A 17,621-nucleotide genomic window follows, 5' to 3' on the forward strand; every position below is an offset into this window, starting at 1 on the left:
ACAGTAGTGAAGGAGGGGCTCAGCCCATGTAGGAAGATACATTTGGGGGTGGTGGCAGGAGGTGGAGGAAAAACTAGAATTCTAATGGCATATGTTTTTGTTGTTATTTATATCCTTCACATAATTTGTAAATATTCTTGTATCTACTCAGTATATAGTAAAATAACAATAACAAGTCTGGAATGGCAACAGAATTAGTGATTGAGCTGGTAATAATTTGACCAGAAATCAAATTGGAATATATTTTGGGTCAAACAGAAAACACTAGCGATCAAGTGGGAACTCATTTTTGGCACAACACGAAAGTTTGATTTTTTTTTTTTTTTCTGTTCCTGACATCAAAAGGGAAAAGATACTAAAGACAATAAAAGATCATAGATCTGAATTTTGCTTGTTACAGTTAGCTTTGAAAATACTGACTCCCAAGGTTAGGATTTACTGGGATTAGAATTGCCTTTAAATTAAAAGAGAATGATAAAAGGAAATACCTAGAAAACCTGATAGTAATAGTTGTATCATTGGATTCCTAGTCTAAATCAGGCACTGTGTTAGGTTTCTTGGCATTACATTTTCTTAATCTTTCCTTAACTTTGCAGAATATTTGGTGACATTATGTTCCTGTTTTATCAATGCAGAAATTGGGATTCAGAAAAATTAAATGATATGCTTAAGGTCATATGACTAGTAAGTGAGCTGTGTTCATCCCTAGGATTGTGTAGTGTCAAAGCTTGCTCTCCTTTCTTTTTACCAGTGCTAATTAAAGTGTCATTTGTAGACTGGTATTAGTTTGCTGTTTATTACCAATTCATACAATATAGGTGCAGAGATTGATTGTTTGTATGCACTTAGAACTCAAATAGCAATTTGACAGAATACTTTTATGAGTGTTAAGTCTAACAGTAAAAAACTGGGGCTTGTATTTTATATTTCTTGTTTTTTAGAATTTCATTTTTCTAGTAGTTCATTTTACTGCACCTTACAAAAGTATGATTCCCTGATGGATTGGAAAGTTAACAGAAAAGGTTGCTCCTCACAGTTAGTTTGAGAAGCCCTGTCTACTACGCTGCGTCTGCGCTGTTGAGAGACTCACATCAGGATGAAATTTACTTTAGTATTTCTGTTGAGTTTTGAATGGCTGCGGAGAGAGGGTCAGAGAAAAGGAAAGAGGCAGTAGGGAAAAGATGAGACTCCAGGGGAGGAATCTTTGGAAGGACTTTGCCCTTAAGTGGTAGCAGTAAGATGAAGGCAATAAGATGAGGGGGGATGCCCTGCCTCCTTTGGTTAAAGTAGTGTTAGGATTCTGGCGTCTTTCTGTAAAGCTCTAACCTGTGATTTTTTCTTTTATGGAGTCTCACTCTGTCACCCAGGCTGGAGTGCAGTGGTGCGATCTCGGCTCACCGCAACCTCTGCCTCCTGGGTTCAAGTGATTCTCCTGCCTCAGCCTCCCGAGTAGCTGGGATTACAGGTGCGTGCCACCCCGCCTGGCTAATTTTTGTATTCTTAGTAGAGACGGGGTTTCACCATGTTGGTCAGGCTGGTGTTGAACTCCTGACCTCGTGATCTACCCGCCTTGGCCTCCCAAAGTGCTGGGATTACAGGCGTGAGCCACTGTGCTTAGCCTAGCCTGTTTTTTATTATACCCAGTGGCAATGCTGGTGTTGTTATAGACGAGAACAAATGTAGGAAAAGGAATTTACAGAAATAAAGCAACTGGATGTAGGAGTTCAGAAAATCTAAAAACTCCTTTTCTCTCCTTAGAAATACAGCCACACTCCCCTTGAAGTGTTTTCCCTTTAAGGAAAAGGCGGCAATTCTTTGGCAGGGCCAACCATTTTGATTGGCTCCTTCTACTGCTGTTTGCCACGAAGAATCCTGACCAGTTTTGTTTAGAGCTGGTCTGGGAGTCAGCCGAGCTGCCAAGTTCTCTGTGCCTAATTTGAAGTGTATTAATGTTTCAGGACTGGGCCAGATCTCTTATAGGCACCTCCTACAGTTCAGCTTTCCACGTTCCAGGAGGAAATGTGACCCTGCTGTTTTGGGAACCCCACCTCATATAGTCTTACTTCTCTCCGAATGTGTTTGAAGTCTTGCCAGCATAGAGAGGGGAAGTTTAACACACTGAAGAGAATACATTTTTAGGGAGCCTGCCCACAATGGGGTCAGTCCCCTCTGCCACGGCCAAGGAAAAGGAACCCACTCATCCTTCAGGTTACTTAGCATATGAGATTAAGGCCTCAGCCCATTTAGGAATAATTTTCTCTCCTTCTGGACGTGAAATGGTAAAACAGGCCCTTTAAGAACTAGACCGTTTTTAGTTGAGAAGAAAACAGATGAGAGCAGATACTGTGTGTACTTCTTGGCAAAAACCTTGTATGTGGTTCACAGCAATTGCCATTCTGGTTATGTCTGAGGGGCTGACAACAGACAATTCTAATCTCAAACGTTTTACTTGCTGGACTGGTTCTTAATGCCTAGAACCCAGCCTTAGGTCAAGAATTGGTTCCTAATTGCCATAGGTATAAAGGTGGCGCTCCTATTGAGGGAGTTTTCAGTGTTCCTGCTCTGGTTGTCACCAGTGTGGCTTGGGAGATGGTTTATGTAGGTCTGTCCCCCCTCTGTGGATATAAACTACTTGTTAAACAGTTACTGACTTCTGTAAGTTTAGGCAGTTGATAGTACCAACCTTTAAATTTTATGGTGAAATATAATTTTCAGATTTATTAGAACAGTTTAATGGAAGAAAATAAGAGAAAGAGCTCTAAAAAGGTGTAGACTGTCAAAGAAGGCTCATGGAGGAAGCATCAGTTAGGACTCTCACAGTACTTTATGATTACCTAATCATTATCAAGTATTGGACTAAAATTGTCTTTGAACATCTCTCTCTGTTGCCTGTAGATTATAAACTTCTTGAGGATAGGGCAGTTTCTATTCTTTTTTTATATTTGAATCTGGCCTTCTTGATTGATTTGGTAAATATTTATTGAGATCAATTAAAATAAGATGCTTTAAAACTGAGCACAAAGGACAAGTTACATTTCAGTAGCTTAGTAGTGAATTTAATTCTGCAGGTCTTGGTGCTGCACTTCTTTGGTCAGTTTGCTGGGCCCAGATGGCTAGGCTTGTACTTTCCTTAAACATTTTAATGGCCTTTCTTGGTTATGATGTCTCTAAGCACTGTGAGGACAGGGAATATGGCTCATAGAAGAGGGTGCCAACTGACAGCCTCTGTCCATTCTCTCTACCCACACACAATTCCTTTCTGTACAGTCTTTGGTAGGTAATAAGAACATTTCTTTAAAGTGATGATTCCTAGGTGAAACTGGAGGCCAGTTTTGTGTGTACTCTTATGTTTTATTAGGTGTGTGGGATTTGAGGAAGTTGTGGTGCTGGAAAGAATCTGCCTTGCCCCATGTTACTGGTGAAAAAATAGAGACCTAGGAAGCATAAATAATTTATTCCAAGCCATATGGCTACTTAGTGGCCATCAAGACTATTGTCCAGGTCTCCTGAGTCTTAGTGCTAGACATTTACGACAGTACTGGGTAAGTTCCTTTTTTTTTTTTTTTTTTTTTGAGAAAGCATCGGTAGAAATCAATTTTACAGAAGCGAATATAAGCGATTTAACTTAGGATTGTGAATGGAAAAATATTTTTCCTTTTGAATGCTAGGAGAACTATGCCAGAGTTTCTTTTTTTCCTACTTTTTGCATGATTTAGAAGATAGAACAAATGAAAACAGTTTCCTAAAGGAGATGCTTCATTTAAATCCTTAAAAAAAGTAGGCCACTTTGAATTTCTAAAAATAGCATTTAAAAAAAAACCCAAAATGGTCTAAAAAGGGATTTTAGTTGCATGAAGACTGTACTTTTTTGGGGGTGTTTGGGTTCTAGGGAGGATGCTAGCTCTCTGAATGCTTTATGTTCTTATATGACTCATCTTGTTAGTGGTGACCCCAGAAGGGCCGTTGGAGAAATATGTTCCGAAGGGTGATTTGGAAAGAAGGGATGATTTGGAAGGAAGGGATGAGAAGGTTGCAGGCAGGAAAACTGAGCTAAGTGGTTTTAGAGTGTGTGTGTGTGTGTGTGTGTGTGTGTGTGTGTGTGTGTGTGTGTGTGTGTGTTTTGGGGAAAAAAAAAAAAAGGAAAGGCTGCTAGGAGCTTGGTCCTAACTGATTCCAGATGGGCCTGCTATAGTACAAAGGTTTTCAGTGTGTTTGGGATGGGGCCGACCAAGAGGGCGCCCTCAGCACTTCCTGTGCAGCTCTGCAATTGTACGCACCTAATCAGAAACAGCCCTTACTGCTGGAGCTCAAGAGCAACCGTCTCTTCTCGTCTTTGTGCCTCATTCTGTGAACTGTTCCCTTTGCCTGCCCTGTTTACCTCCCTCTCCTAGTCTCTTTTCCTTTCTAATCTTTTCTATATTTGTTTTCAGAGAATGTTAATAGGAGGGGATATATGTATATATAAACATAAACATATGTATATGTTTCTTGTGGGTTGGGAGCAGAGAAGAGAGGGAGGAAGGAATGGCCAAATGAAACGCAGATGGTGAATATTTAGGAAAGGAATTTTTTTCTGGACCTGGGAGGCATTTGCTAGAAATGGGGATTGCGAACATGAGAATGTGAATGAGACTTGGGAAAACAAGCCACTCTTTATTTTTCATTTTTTTGAATCCTGCACACTTGTCTAAATGGTTCAAAATATAACATTGCATGGGGATGATTTATTTACATTGTAAACTGAGTATCACTGGCCCTGTCTGGCTGTGTGCCAAAGGGTGAGTGTGACAGTGACTTTAAACTCAAAGGAAGTAGGAAGGTGTTTTGCACCCGCATCCCATGTAGTATTGTTGCCAAGGGAGCATACCTGGTGTGCTCTGACGTGGGCTTGAATGTGGCCGTTTTCCCAGCTACTGCAGTATATCAGGCACTCTGCACAGCTTAAAAGAGGATTTTTTTTGGTGACACTCAGCTGCAGGCACTATGAATTGTTCTTTTGTGCCCTCTAGATTCCACCAGGGATATACTTTATATATATACTTGATTTTCTATTTTGCTTCTCTTTCAGTTGCCTGGTTAGACTGAGGGTATGCTTGGTATCAACTGTTAGTTTTTTGGATTTAGCTGATGATTACAGAAACTCTGCCATCCCAGGGGTCCATTTAGGTCTTTGCAATTTTATTCTAATCCACTTAGCTGTTGTGCTGATGTTGTTGCATAAATGTGAGCTTATTAGGATAGACTATGTAAAAATATACTGTGTTGGCATGAAGCTCTTAGCAGCATTGCTTTGTTGTCTTGACCTCTTCATACTTTCAGTGTCCCTTTTGTCCTCTTGTAAGCACCATGATCACATTTCTTCCTCTCCTTCTTCTTCTTCCTTTTTTTTTTTTTTTTTTTTAGATAGGGTCTCACTCTGTTGCCCAGGCTGGACTACAGTGGTGCAATCATGGCTCACTGCAGCCCCAAGCTCTTGGGCTCAAGCGATCCTCCTACCTCAGTCTCCAAAGTAGCTGGGACTACAGGTACATACCAGCATGCCTGGTTAGTTGAAGAGTGTTTTTTTTTTCTTTCTTTTTTTTTTTTTGAGATGGGTCTCGCTATATTGCCCACTGTGGTCTTAAGCTCTTGACCTTGAGCAGTCCTCCTGCCTCAGCCTCCCAAAGTGCTGAGATTTCAGGCATGAGCCACCATGCCCAGCCACATGTTTCTTGAGCCAAATGTACAATATATCCTCTGATGAAAAATTTTAGTGCTGCTTCTAGGTAGCGAGGATGTCTGGGAGATAGAGTTTGGTTGCAGAAATATTTGATTTTTTGGGATGTTTTTGATGCTAGTAGGAATAATATGTCAGAGTATTTGAAATTGGGATAGCATAAGACAAGTCACATGGTCACCCTTCTTGAGTGAGTCTTAGCAACATAGCATTGCAACCAGTGGAGAATTATGTTCTCAATTCACCAATATGATTTTTCTCACTATGATTTTTAAAAATCCCCCATTTGAATAGGTGTAAAGAAGAGAAGGTAGGTAAGATGTTGTTTGTTTTTCAGGTGGCTCTTATTTGCCAGGTACCAGACTCATGTTATCTCATTTAGTTGATCAGAACTCTAGGATAAATGACCTCAAGTCCATTTTGCAGGTGAGAAAACTGCACATGTGCAGTGTCACCCAGCTAGCCATGTATCAGAGAGACAGGCTCAACCCATTGTATTCTGGGCCTAAAGGTGATACATATTCTTCCACATTCTGAGTTATATATAAGTCCCAAATCCTTCTCAGAAAGAAACTCCTTTCTAAGGGTAATGTGGTAAAAAGATTTTTAAAAAATCACTGTAAACTTATTTTTATTATCACTTTAAACTTATTTTTATTGTCATCCTTGTCCCATTTTAAGCATACTAACTTCCTGCCTCTGATATATAAAGAGCTGATGCTGGAGAGAGGAAGGAGGCAAACCATTTTGTCGTGTTTATAGAGAGACCTCAAGGCTCTAAAAGCTGCTTTTATTTTTTTGAGACGAGGTTTCCCTCTTTTGCCCAAGCTGGAGTGCAGTGGCGCGCGCGATCTCGGCTCACTGCAGCCTCCACCACCTGAGTTCGAGAGATTCTTGTGCCTCAGCCTCCCAAGTAGTTGAGACTACAGAGGCACACATCACCGTGCCTGACTAATTTTTGTGTTTTTAGTAGAGACTGGGTTTTACCATGTTGCCAGGCTGGTCTCAAACTCTTGGCCTCAAGTGATCCACCCGTCTTGGCCTCCCAAAGTGCTGGGATTACAGGCGTGAGCCATTGTGCTCGACCATAAAAGCTGCTTTTCTTTTTTTTTTTTTTTAATGGAAATTTTTATTTGGGGTAATTGTAGATTCTTATGCAGTTGTACAACAACTGCTTTTGAATTGGCAGAAAAGCAGAAGTTCTGATCTAGAGGCAGACAGGTACCTCTTTTTATCTTCTAGGGCACTGTGCAAGGAGGGTGTATGAGGGGCTCTTGAGACCCCACTTCACTTTACAGCTCTTTGCTGTCTTTGGGATGTGCACTTGTCAAGTACTCTTCAGTGCCATGTGCAGGAGGCACCGTTTGCAGTGCTGAATTCAAGCCGTACCATGAAATCTTGCTGATTTGCTTGAGCAGAGACAGCATTCAGAATGTGGGGATAGATTGCTGGTGGAGACAGTAGTAGATGTTGGAGGAAAATCGCAGGAATTGATGGGGTGAAGCAACAAGATATCTTCAGTTGGGATCACTCTGAAGACTCCTTACATTGTTTTTTCTTAAATTCTCATCGTTTGTCGCTAAATATTTATTTACTTATAATGGTATAATGTCTTTTTCCCCAGTTCTACTGAGCTTCATGAGAGAAAGGACTATGTCTGTTTTCCACACTGTATTCATGGTGCCTAGCATTATGGGACCATAGTAGGTGTACATTTATGAAAGTTTGTTGAATGAGTGAATGCCACGGGAAATTATGGTTCCTGTTGAACAGTTTAATCCTTAGGTCAAGGCTTTGCCTATTGTTTTGCATCAGAGGATTGACTTTGAACACTTTCCTGATAAAAGAGTTTCAATTCCATGAGCTTCTTTTCTTCTTGTTTACTACCTTAGCTCAAGATCTTCTCTTAAGCTCTACTGATAGAGTCTTGCTTTAATTCAGAAAATGTGCTTAAGACTTAGAAGCCCAGTCTGTGAAGCATCTGGTTTACCTTGACCTGTAAAATTAGCAGACTGCTTCTTTCCCCTCCTGTTCTGCATGTTTAAGAGAGGTGCAGAATTCTATTTTGAGGCTTATGATAGAATAGGAGAATAGACAAAACTCGATGACTCTGTTTACTTTAAAAACTTGTTGCTCATCTAAATTGGTTGAATGACTATCCCTTCCCTTAACTAACCCTTTCAACTTTTCATCCTGAATCGACCTTCCCTAAATTTGTCTTTCATTAAAAAAGGCCATAAATATATTTGATCTCTAACCTACTGGGACTCTTTTTAAGTTTGGCTTTTTTGTTTTTTTTTTTTGTAACCTTTCTCTCTTAAGATCAGGAAGAAGGGGATAAGTAATTGTGGACAAGAAAATTGGAAAACACTTAAGAAAAAGTTTAGGGTTGTGTGGGTGTGTGAAAGCATATGTGTATACATATACATGTTTTTCCTTTCCTGCCCCACTGTTCTCTAGCTAGAATGACCTAGATTTTTTTTATTCTGGGAAAAATTGTATTATTTCTGGATTCTGCTGTTTCTTTTAAGTAGTTGGACTAGAAGATGCTGGACTTATAACTTACATTTTTAAGATCTTTCTTGTACTCTTAAGAAAAGTGGTAAATGGGGTGGATTTTAGATGTGTGTATTAGAAACAGTAGCAGTAATAAGGAAATGCCTTTGTCCTCCTGTTCTTTGTTGAAGTGACAATCAGCTTGGATAGCTGAGGATGGTGGAGGGTTATGTATTATTTTTGGGCTCCAATGTCAGAATTCTCAGTTTTATTTAAACACTCGACACAATTGATATTTGATGTCATGCTATTAGCTAAGGTTAGTATTCACTTAGGTTGGGGAACATCTCTTATCATTTTCATCTCTTGTAGCACCTAACAGTCCTGGGTACATACGAGGTACTTGATAAAAGCTTGTGGAGTTTAATTTAATGTAATCTTGCTTAATTCATAGATTCAGTTGTTTGACCTATTAGGTGGAAGAAAACTTCATTGTGCATTTTTTTTTTTTGTAGGACTTTTAAAAAATTTTTTGTTTTGAGACAAGGTCTCGCTCTATTGCCCAGGCTAGAGTGCAGTGGCACAGCCTCCCAAAGTGCTCGAATTATAGGAAAATTCACATTTCAAATGCTACTTTATGAAAGTTTCTAAAAGAAAACATAGGAGAATGTTTTCATGATATTCTTTACTTGAACTGGATATACATGCTGACTATAAAGGAAAAAATGATAATTTCACTACATTAAACTTAGGAATTATCTGTTCATTAAAAGACACCATTAAGAAAGTAAAGCTAGATGTGGTGGTGCACACCTGTATTCCTAGCTACTTGGGAGGGAGGCTGAGGCAGGAGGATTGCTTTAGACCAGGACTTTAAGACCAACCTGGGCAACAACATAGTAAGACCTTGTCTCTACAATTTTTTTTTTAAAGTTGACTGAGCATAATACCATGTGTCTGTTGTTCCAACTACTCCAGAGTCTGAGGCAGGAGGATTGCTTGAGCTCAGGATTTCAAGGCTGCAGTGAGCTATGATTGCACCACTACACTCCAGCCTGGGCAACAGGCTATAACCAGTCGTTCCACTCCAGGGCATACCCAGTCGAAATGTGTACATGTGTGCACTGAAAGACATGTACAAGAATTTTTAGGAATAGCCCCAAGCTGGAAATGGCGCAGAGGCCTTTCAACATTACTGAAATATTTTTCAGTAAATTATGATATATTTATAAGATGGAATACAGTCAACAAATGGATCAGTTTTACAAATATAATGTGGAGTGAAAGAAGCCAACACAAAAGAATGCATAATATGTGATTCCATTAATATAAACTTCAAAACAGGCAGAGTGGATTTATGGTGTTAAATAAAGTCATTGTGGGCTGGTGGGAGTGACTTTGCAAAGGCACAGGATGGGCTTCTGTAGTGCTGGTAATGTCCTATTTCTTGGCCTAGGTGTTAGTTACATGGCAGGGGGCGGGGGGACAGTCACTTTGTGAACATTCATTGAGTTATGCACTTAGGATTTTTGCCTATTTCTCTATATATAATTGCTTCAGTAAAAAGTTTACTTTCTTCTACTTGTGTTCTGTGATTGCTACAGCTGATAGATAGCTTTCCCCTCATACATACACTGATCCTTTTCCTGTCGAGCTTGTAGGATGTGAGTGTGCACGTACGTTTTTGTGTTTGTGTGTTGGGGTTTTATGTGGGGATGAAGGTGCTTTTTAAAGTTAATGTAAATTTGCTTGTCAACTATTCAACATGCTGAGTTTCAGACAGCCACAGGAAAGGAGAATTGATGAGTAAGCTTCACTGACCACTTTGTAAACTAATTTCTCTGAGAAGAATAAGGAAATTTTCATTCTACCTCATAGGGCAGCAAATTTGGGTTTTGCTCTGCAGACAAAAGAACCTCTTCTTTGAGGGTCTCAGCCACTAACAGCTTCATTTTCAGAAGGATGTACCTCATTTTGGCTGTTATTCTTATCATGGAGACTATGAGGAGAACAAATCTCCATGATATTACATTTTTTTTCCCTTTTACTCTGGAAATCTAACTCAAAGTAAGGCATTTTAGGAAAACCTAATTTGGGTTAGGTAGAAAATCTGAAAGATGTTGTCTTGCCTTCTCTTAGCTGGTTGTATCTCTCAGTTCTCAACCTGGCCTTAGTAAAATTCTTGAAAGTTCAAGTTTGTTATGTTGTCTTATGACCATCCCTTTGTAAATCTTTGTTCTCCCTCCGTGGAATGCTCTTACCTTCCTCATTTACATAAATGAACTCCTGCTCATTCTCCATGACATCTTCTAGAGGTAGCCTTTCCTTCTGTGTACTGTCACCATACCTATATACACCTTCGCTATATTGAATATCACACATAGCTCTATTTATTTGTCCTTTGGCGCCAGCCTTTTGAGATTATCGACTGGTGTGTGGTAAGTATTGAGTAAGTAAGTATTGAAAGAAAGAATGGATGATTGAAAATATTATTTGAAAGACAATAACTTTTCTGAAGAATAAAATCTGATTATAATATTTGACATTAGTAGATACATTTTTTTCCCCCAGAAAAGGTGATTATTTGCCTTAATTTCAGAGTAAAACCAAGGATGTATGTTTACAACAGGGTGTATGTTGTGGCTGTAGGAGAGAGTGATGCTAACTGGTTCACATGGGTAGCAGACACGTGACCTTGGCCTCTTTAGCATGGTCCTCTAATCAGCTGATTTAATTTTAGTGGAATCCCTGGAGAAATGCTCTGGTTCTATATGTAGAATGTAGAAATCATAAATCTAATGTATAGATCCTGACTGCATTAGGGTTTGTGGATTAAAACCAACAAATGAGACTGTGTAGGTATTATGACATTATGACTGGGCCAGTATAGGCATTATGACCGTGATAATTTTTTTCATCTCAAATATTGTGAAATTAATTCCAGAATGTTATCTGAAGTTTTGTCATTTCATTTCAGCATGTAATTTCTCAAGCCAATGTTAATTTAAAAAGATCTGAGTAGAATCATTGCCATTTGTCTAGAAGTTTAGAATAATAGGATTAGAATAATAAATTAATAAGTATTGAGTGCCTACTTAGAGTTTAATACTGTTAGTAATACATAAAAAGTATGACTTTGACCTTGATGTCAACTGTCCTATACTTTATTGATGGCATAAGAGAACACAGATATAAGATGATTTCTAGAGTTTTTTCCAACCCTCACTATCTGAAAACAGGAAGCTAAGTGGAAAAATGCTTAGGCTTTGGAATCCAAACAAATCTGGGTTAGAATCCTGGCTTTTTTAAAAAAATGAAATAATGAGTATATAACCATGGTCACCTTGACATCACTGGAACTCTGTGTCTGTGTTTGCAAAGTGGAGTAAGAATGTATACTAGGCAAGGTGTAGTGGCTCACACCTGTAATCCTGGCACTTTGGAAGGCCAAGGCGGGCAGGAGTTCGAGACCAGCCTGGCCAACATGGTGGAACCCTGTCTCTACTAAAACTACAAAAATTAGCCAGGCGTGGTGGTGCTCACCTGTAATCCCAGCTACTTGGAAGGCTGAGGCAGGAGAATTGCTTGAATCCGGGAGGCGGAGGTTGCAGTGAACCGAGATGGTATGACTGGACTCCAGCCTGAGCAACAGAGTGAGACTCTGTTGTGACAACAACAACAACAGTGACAGCAACAAAAAGAATATATACTAGTGTTGGTGTTTTTATTTTTGTGAAATAGCGTTGACACATATAAGACTCTTGGCACATAGTAAGTGCCCTTAATGCACGTTTGAGTGAAAGAGTAGATAAATGGAGCTTTGTTTTGCAACATTCCACTTAGTCTAGGCCATTGCTGATAGATTTCTTCATAATAAGTCAAGTTTAGTAATTGATTTGATGGGCAATCTCAGAAACTGCTTTAGTCTCCCCTTTGTAGAATAAGGTGACTGTTTTTAAGAGTGTTAAGGTCCTTCAGAATAGTGCTTATCATACTTAATACTTAGCCTGTGGAACCATTGTGTCCATAGGAATGCTTTCACACAAGGAATGGCTTGTTTGAATCAACAAGGAGCGAAATAAGAAAACAGATATCTCAGAGGTGGGCTAGTCATATTGCCCGCTACCCTGCACTGCAGTATGGATTTCAGTTGTTAGCATGTACTTCATCCTTTGCTGTTTTCCACAACAGTTGTAAAGCTTTTTCTAGATGCCTGTGTGTTAACTAGAGGCATCTGACTCTTTTGACTTCTCTAATTGTTCTAAATTGTTTAAGTTTTCTTTGGGGTAGATGACTGTTATTACACTAAATTATTCTCCTTTCATGTCTTTTTTTTTTTTTTTTTCTGGAGAGTTGGTGCCCTGGAGCTGGGTCTCTGCCTTGCAAACTGAAAATATAATTTTCCTGGGTGTGCCTTATTTGTATCCATTCCTTTTCTTCCTTTCCTACTACAAGGCTCTGACCTGCTTGGAGCCCTTACTACTTGGTCACAATTGATGCTTTGTCCTTCAGCGTCGTATAGGACGTAGCCACTGCATTGATTCAGTGCTCAGCTATCGAATATGGTTCTGAGAAGGAATTACTTCTCTAGACTGTGAAGTGGGTATCTGAGCCAGAGAATGAAGCCCTGGTCCATATTTAGTCATTATTTAGGGAGAGTGAGGAGTAACAATTTCAAAATTAGAGTTTGGATTAAGCAAAGAAAATAGTAGTCACAAATTGGCTGGCGTATGAGGTGAGTAGAGTTGGATTTTTACCAGAAGTAGAAACCTTTATAGGAACTGCCTATGGCTCAAGAAGTTATGTGTATTTTATGGTATATCTATGATTATGAAAGGATAATTTTCTAAAAGTTTGTGTTCTTCCTCTGGGGATTATTAGCATCTATTAATATCCACAGGAATTTTACTACTAATAATGCCAACTTACTCTTGATTCAGTCCCTTTGGCACAGGGACCTAAACTAATTTACATTAATTTTGTCAGTAATTCTTATAATATCCCTGTGTAGGAGCTGCTTTTTAGATGAGGTATGTGAGAATTTGTTAAGTTTACATAGTAGGTCAGTCTGTTGGATGGAAAGTTGTACCCAGTATTTGTGCTTCCAGGCTTAGTGTGTTTAATCACTGAAGTGTGCAGTCTTTCTACCTAATTCTCCTCCGCGTTTATCCCTCCTATGATGGAGGAAGTCATATCAAGCAAATAGCAGGAGAATTCTGTCTTCTAAGAGGTTAAAGACTTTTCTGCCTTGAGGCGTGGAGTTCCCAATCCTTGGCTTAGGACGGAAAGAAATAGCAGAACACTGTGATGTTCAGCTGAAATGGCTCAACTGTTTTTTTGCATAGTTTTTTGTTCTCTTTTTAAAAATTCTCCTTTTGGGAGGAGGTGAATATGAGAATTTTCTCTCTGCATACCTTGTATGTGAGGCAGGTGGCTTGGTTGTTTTTAATGCTCAGCAGATATCACTACTTGCTTTTGGGTTGGGGGCCAGAGAGGAGGAGGTGAAGCAGCCACTTTTGGGTGGGGTTGAGGGGAGGATACAATGTTGGAAGGAGGACATTTCTGTATGTTTTCTTAGTCATAGGACTCTGAATCCCAAGTAGCTAAATTTAGCTCAGGTTCCTGTTGAAAGCATCGTCTTTTTGGGGCGGGTGGTGTGGGGAGAACGGAAAACCTTTTTGTGTATCCTGCTCCATGAAGCCAATAGGGAAGCAGGAGGAGGTGAGGTTGCCATGGAGATGGTAGCTGTGTGCAAGGAGAGAGCAGCAGGGTTTAGAATTCCAGGAAGGAAGAGAGAGTGATGTCATCAGATTCCATGGACCAGCCCAGGAACCCCTGTGAGGTTGGTGGGGAGTTGGGTGTGTGGGGGGTGGTGGAGTGGGAGTTTGTGCAGGGGAATTGTGGCTTCAGTAAGGTGTGGGGAGTCCAGTTCAAGCAGAGAGGTTGGTCGTGTGGAATTGTGCTGATCTGCATTAATGCCTGATTTAAAAAAATTCTGGAAATCATTCTAAATTTGCAGAATATTTTCTTTGTTGAAAAAAGACATTTATTTAACAAAGGAGCTCATCTGGATGTAGAAATGTAATATCTTTTTATAGTTGTATCCCTGAAGTATTTGTGTGTGCCTTTATCCCTTGTATGTGAGGGTGTTTGTGCACATATTTTAGTGTATAGTTGCCTTTGTACAATACCTTTTATGGTGCTGCATGCAGTTAAATGCTTCATTAATGCCTGCTGGTGGTATTTATTTTTATATGGATGGATGTATATAAATAAAACACACTTAAAAATAATCTGAAAAGAATATCAAAGCAGTTGCTTTTTCAGCAGAAAGGAAAACTGCATGCTTCAAGACAGTTATTCTGAACACATGCATGTTTGTGCTGATAGTGAAGGGCAAATGTGTCTCTTTTGGTATGACTAAGAGGCTGCTTTTTTTTTTTTTTAAACAAATATAACAGAACCTGTGCATCCAAATGAGTATTGCCCTTCAAAATAGTCACCTTGGCTGGTGATAACAACCATTGCGCAAAACATAAAGAACTCACATTCGGAATCGGCTTTAGAGATGAGTGATGAGGAAAACATTTTCAATACCTAACACTGAATTTTGTATTTTAAAAATACCTACCTAGGTTTTTGAAAGATACTAGGTTTCTTTGAATTGGCTTTCCCTGATTTTGTGATGTTGTCAAAAAGTCAAATCTGTGCTCAAGTGGTGAGCTTTTACCCCGTTTGAAGATGCTTCAAGTCGTGGGTTTAGGCTCTGAAGGCATTTTCATGTTCAGATGAAGGGCTCCTGAAATATTTAGTTTAGCAGTGCCGTGTTTTGAATGATGGTAGCATCTGAGGAATAAGAACATAGCCTTCCCAGGGCGACATCTTATGGGGTGACCCATTTGGATTGATTTGTTCCAGTGTATCTGTTAAAATCAGTGACATTACCATTGGGCAATGTGGGAAGCAGCTTTAGATGGTGTGTCTGAGGGCACAGACTCTTTGGAATGGGGTTGGCTGAAGTCTGAACCCCTCTTCTGCAATTCAGTCACTGACCTTGGACAAGTTAGTCTCTTGGTGCATCGACTTCCTCGTGTGTAAAATGGGAATGATAGTGCTGTAAGTACCAACCTCACAGTGTGGTCCGAGGACTAAGTGAGCTAATATGTAAAGCTCTTAGACATTTGGTGTGTTCTCAGTCAGTGCTTGCTGTGGTTATTGTCGTTAATAATTATATATTTCTTTGAATTACAGAATTCTGAGGTAGAATGTGCCTAGAGATAGTATAGCTCAGTAGTCCCTATTCTGTACAGTTGGCCTGTCATATCTGTGGGGTCCACATCTGTGGATTCAACCAACCACAGATGGAAAATAATTCAGAAAAAAAATAACAATGCAACAATAAAAATAATACAAATAAAAATACTAAATAACAGCTATTTACATAGCATTTACACTGTATTAGGTATTATAGAGATGATTTAAAGGCTTCGGGAGGATATGCATAGGTTATATGTAAATACTGTGCTATATTATACGTCAGAGACTTGAGCATCTGTGGATTTCGGTGTCTGAGAGGGGTCCTCAAAACAGTCCCCCATGGACATCAAGGGATGACTGTGTTGAAGTCAACCTGGACCTCATTCCAGACACCACTGAATCAAGGAGGGAGATCTGTAGATTTTAAATTATTCCCAGGTGATTCAAATGATCAGTCAAGATTGGGAGCCATTGAGTATAATCTGTTTACAGTATGGCCCCAGCACTAGAAGCTTCATTTCCTGGTAGATGCAGGAATCTCAGAGGCCATCCTAGACCTACTGAATCAGAATCTACATTTTAACAAGATACCTGGTGACCTGTCTGCATGCTAACATTTGAGAAGCACTGCTTTTCTTCTACGAGTGTGAATAATTGGGCGATAACCACAGGTTAAAGATGAATTATCTCTCAATGTTTCCCATTGCTGGAAGGGAAACAGTCTGGCTAAGCCAGTGTGTAGATGATCATACACTTACCTTCCCTATTTCTTGGCCTAGGGATAAATGCTTTTCTGGACTAAACTGCTGTGTAGCATGTAACAGAAAGAACAGTTATAATTATGGCTCTGGCTCTACTGTTTACTAGCTATTTGGCCTTGATCCAGTCATTTAATCTCTGAGTCTCACTCTCCTTACCTGATAATGGAAATGACATCCAGAAATAATGTATATAAATTATCTAGCACATTGCAGTGCCTGCATATGTTAATGGCTTTTCCTTTCCCCTTGCCTTCAACCTTTCATTGATAAATCTGTAGCGTAGTTCTAGTCCCTTAGAAAGGGCCACCAGTGGAATCTCAGTACCATCTCATCTCTGTGGGCTCTTCTTGCCCTTCTCCCAGCTATCTTGAGTATTTAATTGTACTTGCAGAAAACTAAGCTTTACAAATATATATATATATATAGTTTTCTCTACCTCTTTCTGCAAAATGCCTTTTACTTAATGGAGACTATTATCTAAGGGCTAGAAGATGAAGAACTAAAGGAGTTGAATAATTGAGTTGATACAAGAATCAAAGTATAATGAGATATCACAGAGGCAGCCCTTTTATGAATTCTTAGTAGTTGACCATTTGTTTAAAAAAATGAAATTCCTGGTTTTTAAAACTTGGCATCAAGAAAAAAAACCTCGGTCGGTTTGAAGTTGTTTAAAGTCTTCTAGATTGGTTCCAAGCAAGAATTTACATGGTAATTATCAGGAGATCACTGAATTGATAAGTAATGAGCATTATCTTCGTTCTGACGAGGGAATTAATACAATAAAAGGAAGTTCAGGGACTTGCTCTGAGGACACTAGAAGTAGGTGGCAGAGAGTCTAGGTCAGAGAGTTGGCAGTTGTGGCCAGCAGGGCATTGGAAGCAGCCGCAGCAGGAGGAAATAGAAAGGTCCAGTTTTACTCAGATCTTAATGGACTTAAGGATAGGCAGTATTGTGAACTCAAAGCATATAATAAAAATTGTTACAGTGATAGTTTTTCTCTATGGGGTAGGTATACTTTCAGGTGCTTTGTATACCTTGTTCCTAAACTTAACATCCTTGCAAGGTGTAGACATGATCACATATATTTTATAGACCAGAAAATAAAATTGAGGCCCAGAAAGGTGAGTAACTTGTCCTAAGTTGTTCCTCTAATAAACAACAGAGCTGGTTTAACATCATGTTCAATAGCAGTGTGAGTGAAGAGACCGTTATAAAACCAAATTGAAATAATATCTATCAATTAAAATAAAATTTATTTTGTCTATAATGACTGTTTTTGGGTAGAATTGTTAATTTAAGTTTGGACTGTGATAGTCAACTCAGATAGACTGTCTCAAAGAGACATAGCCTATCTCAAAGGGACTTTTTTGAAATTGCAGAATGATCCTTTG

The 17,621-nt window shown here is 39.3% G+C and overlaps 1 protein-coding gene across 30 annotated transcripts in view; it reads left to right on the forward strand.

Moving 5' to 3' along the window:
• The window catches only part of RBFOX2 (RNA binding fox-1 homolog 2), a 295,158-nt gene that overhangs the window by 53,929 nt on the left and 223,608 nt on the right, over positions 1–17,621 (forward strand). For 6 of the 30 annotated variants that reach the window (XM_028827128.2, XM_028827135.2, XM_077948075.1 and 3 more), the window contains exon 1: positions 14,015–14,054. In XM_028827128.2, the coding sequence (XP_028682961.2) occupies positions 14,028–14,054 (27 nt within the window). In that variant the 5' untranslated portion in view covers positions 14,015–14,027. 30 annotated transcript variants of the gene reach the window in all.

The sequence above is a fragment of the Macaca mulatta genome, chromosome 10 (assembly GCF_049350105.2).
Source record: "Macaca mulatta isolate MMU2019108-1 chromosome 10, T2T-MMU8v2.0, whole genome shotgun sequence".
Lineage (NCBI taxonomy): Eukaryota > Metazoa > Chordata > Mammalia > Primates > Cercopithecidae > Macaca > Macaca mulatta.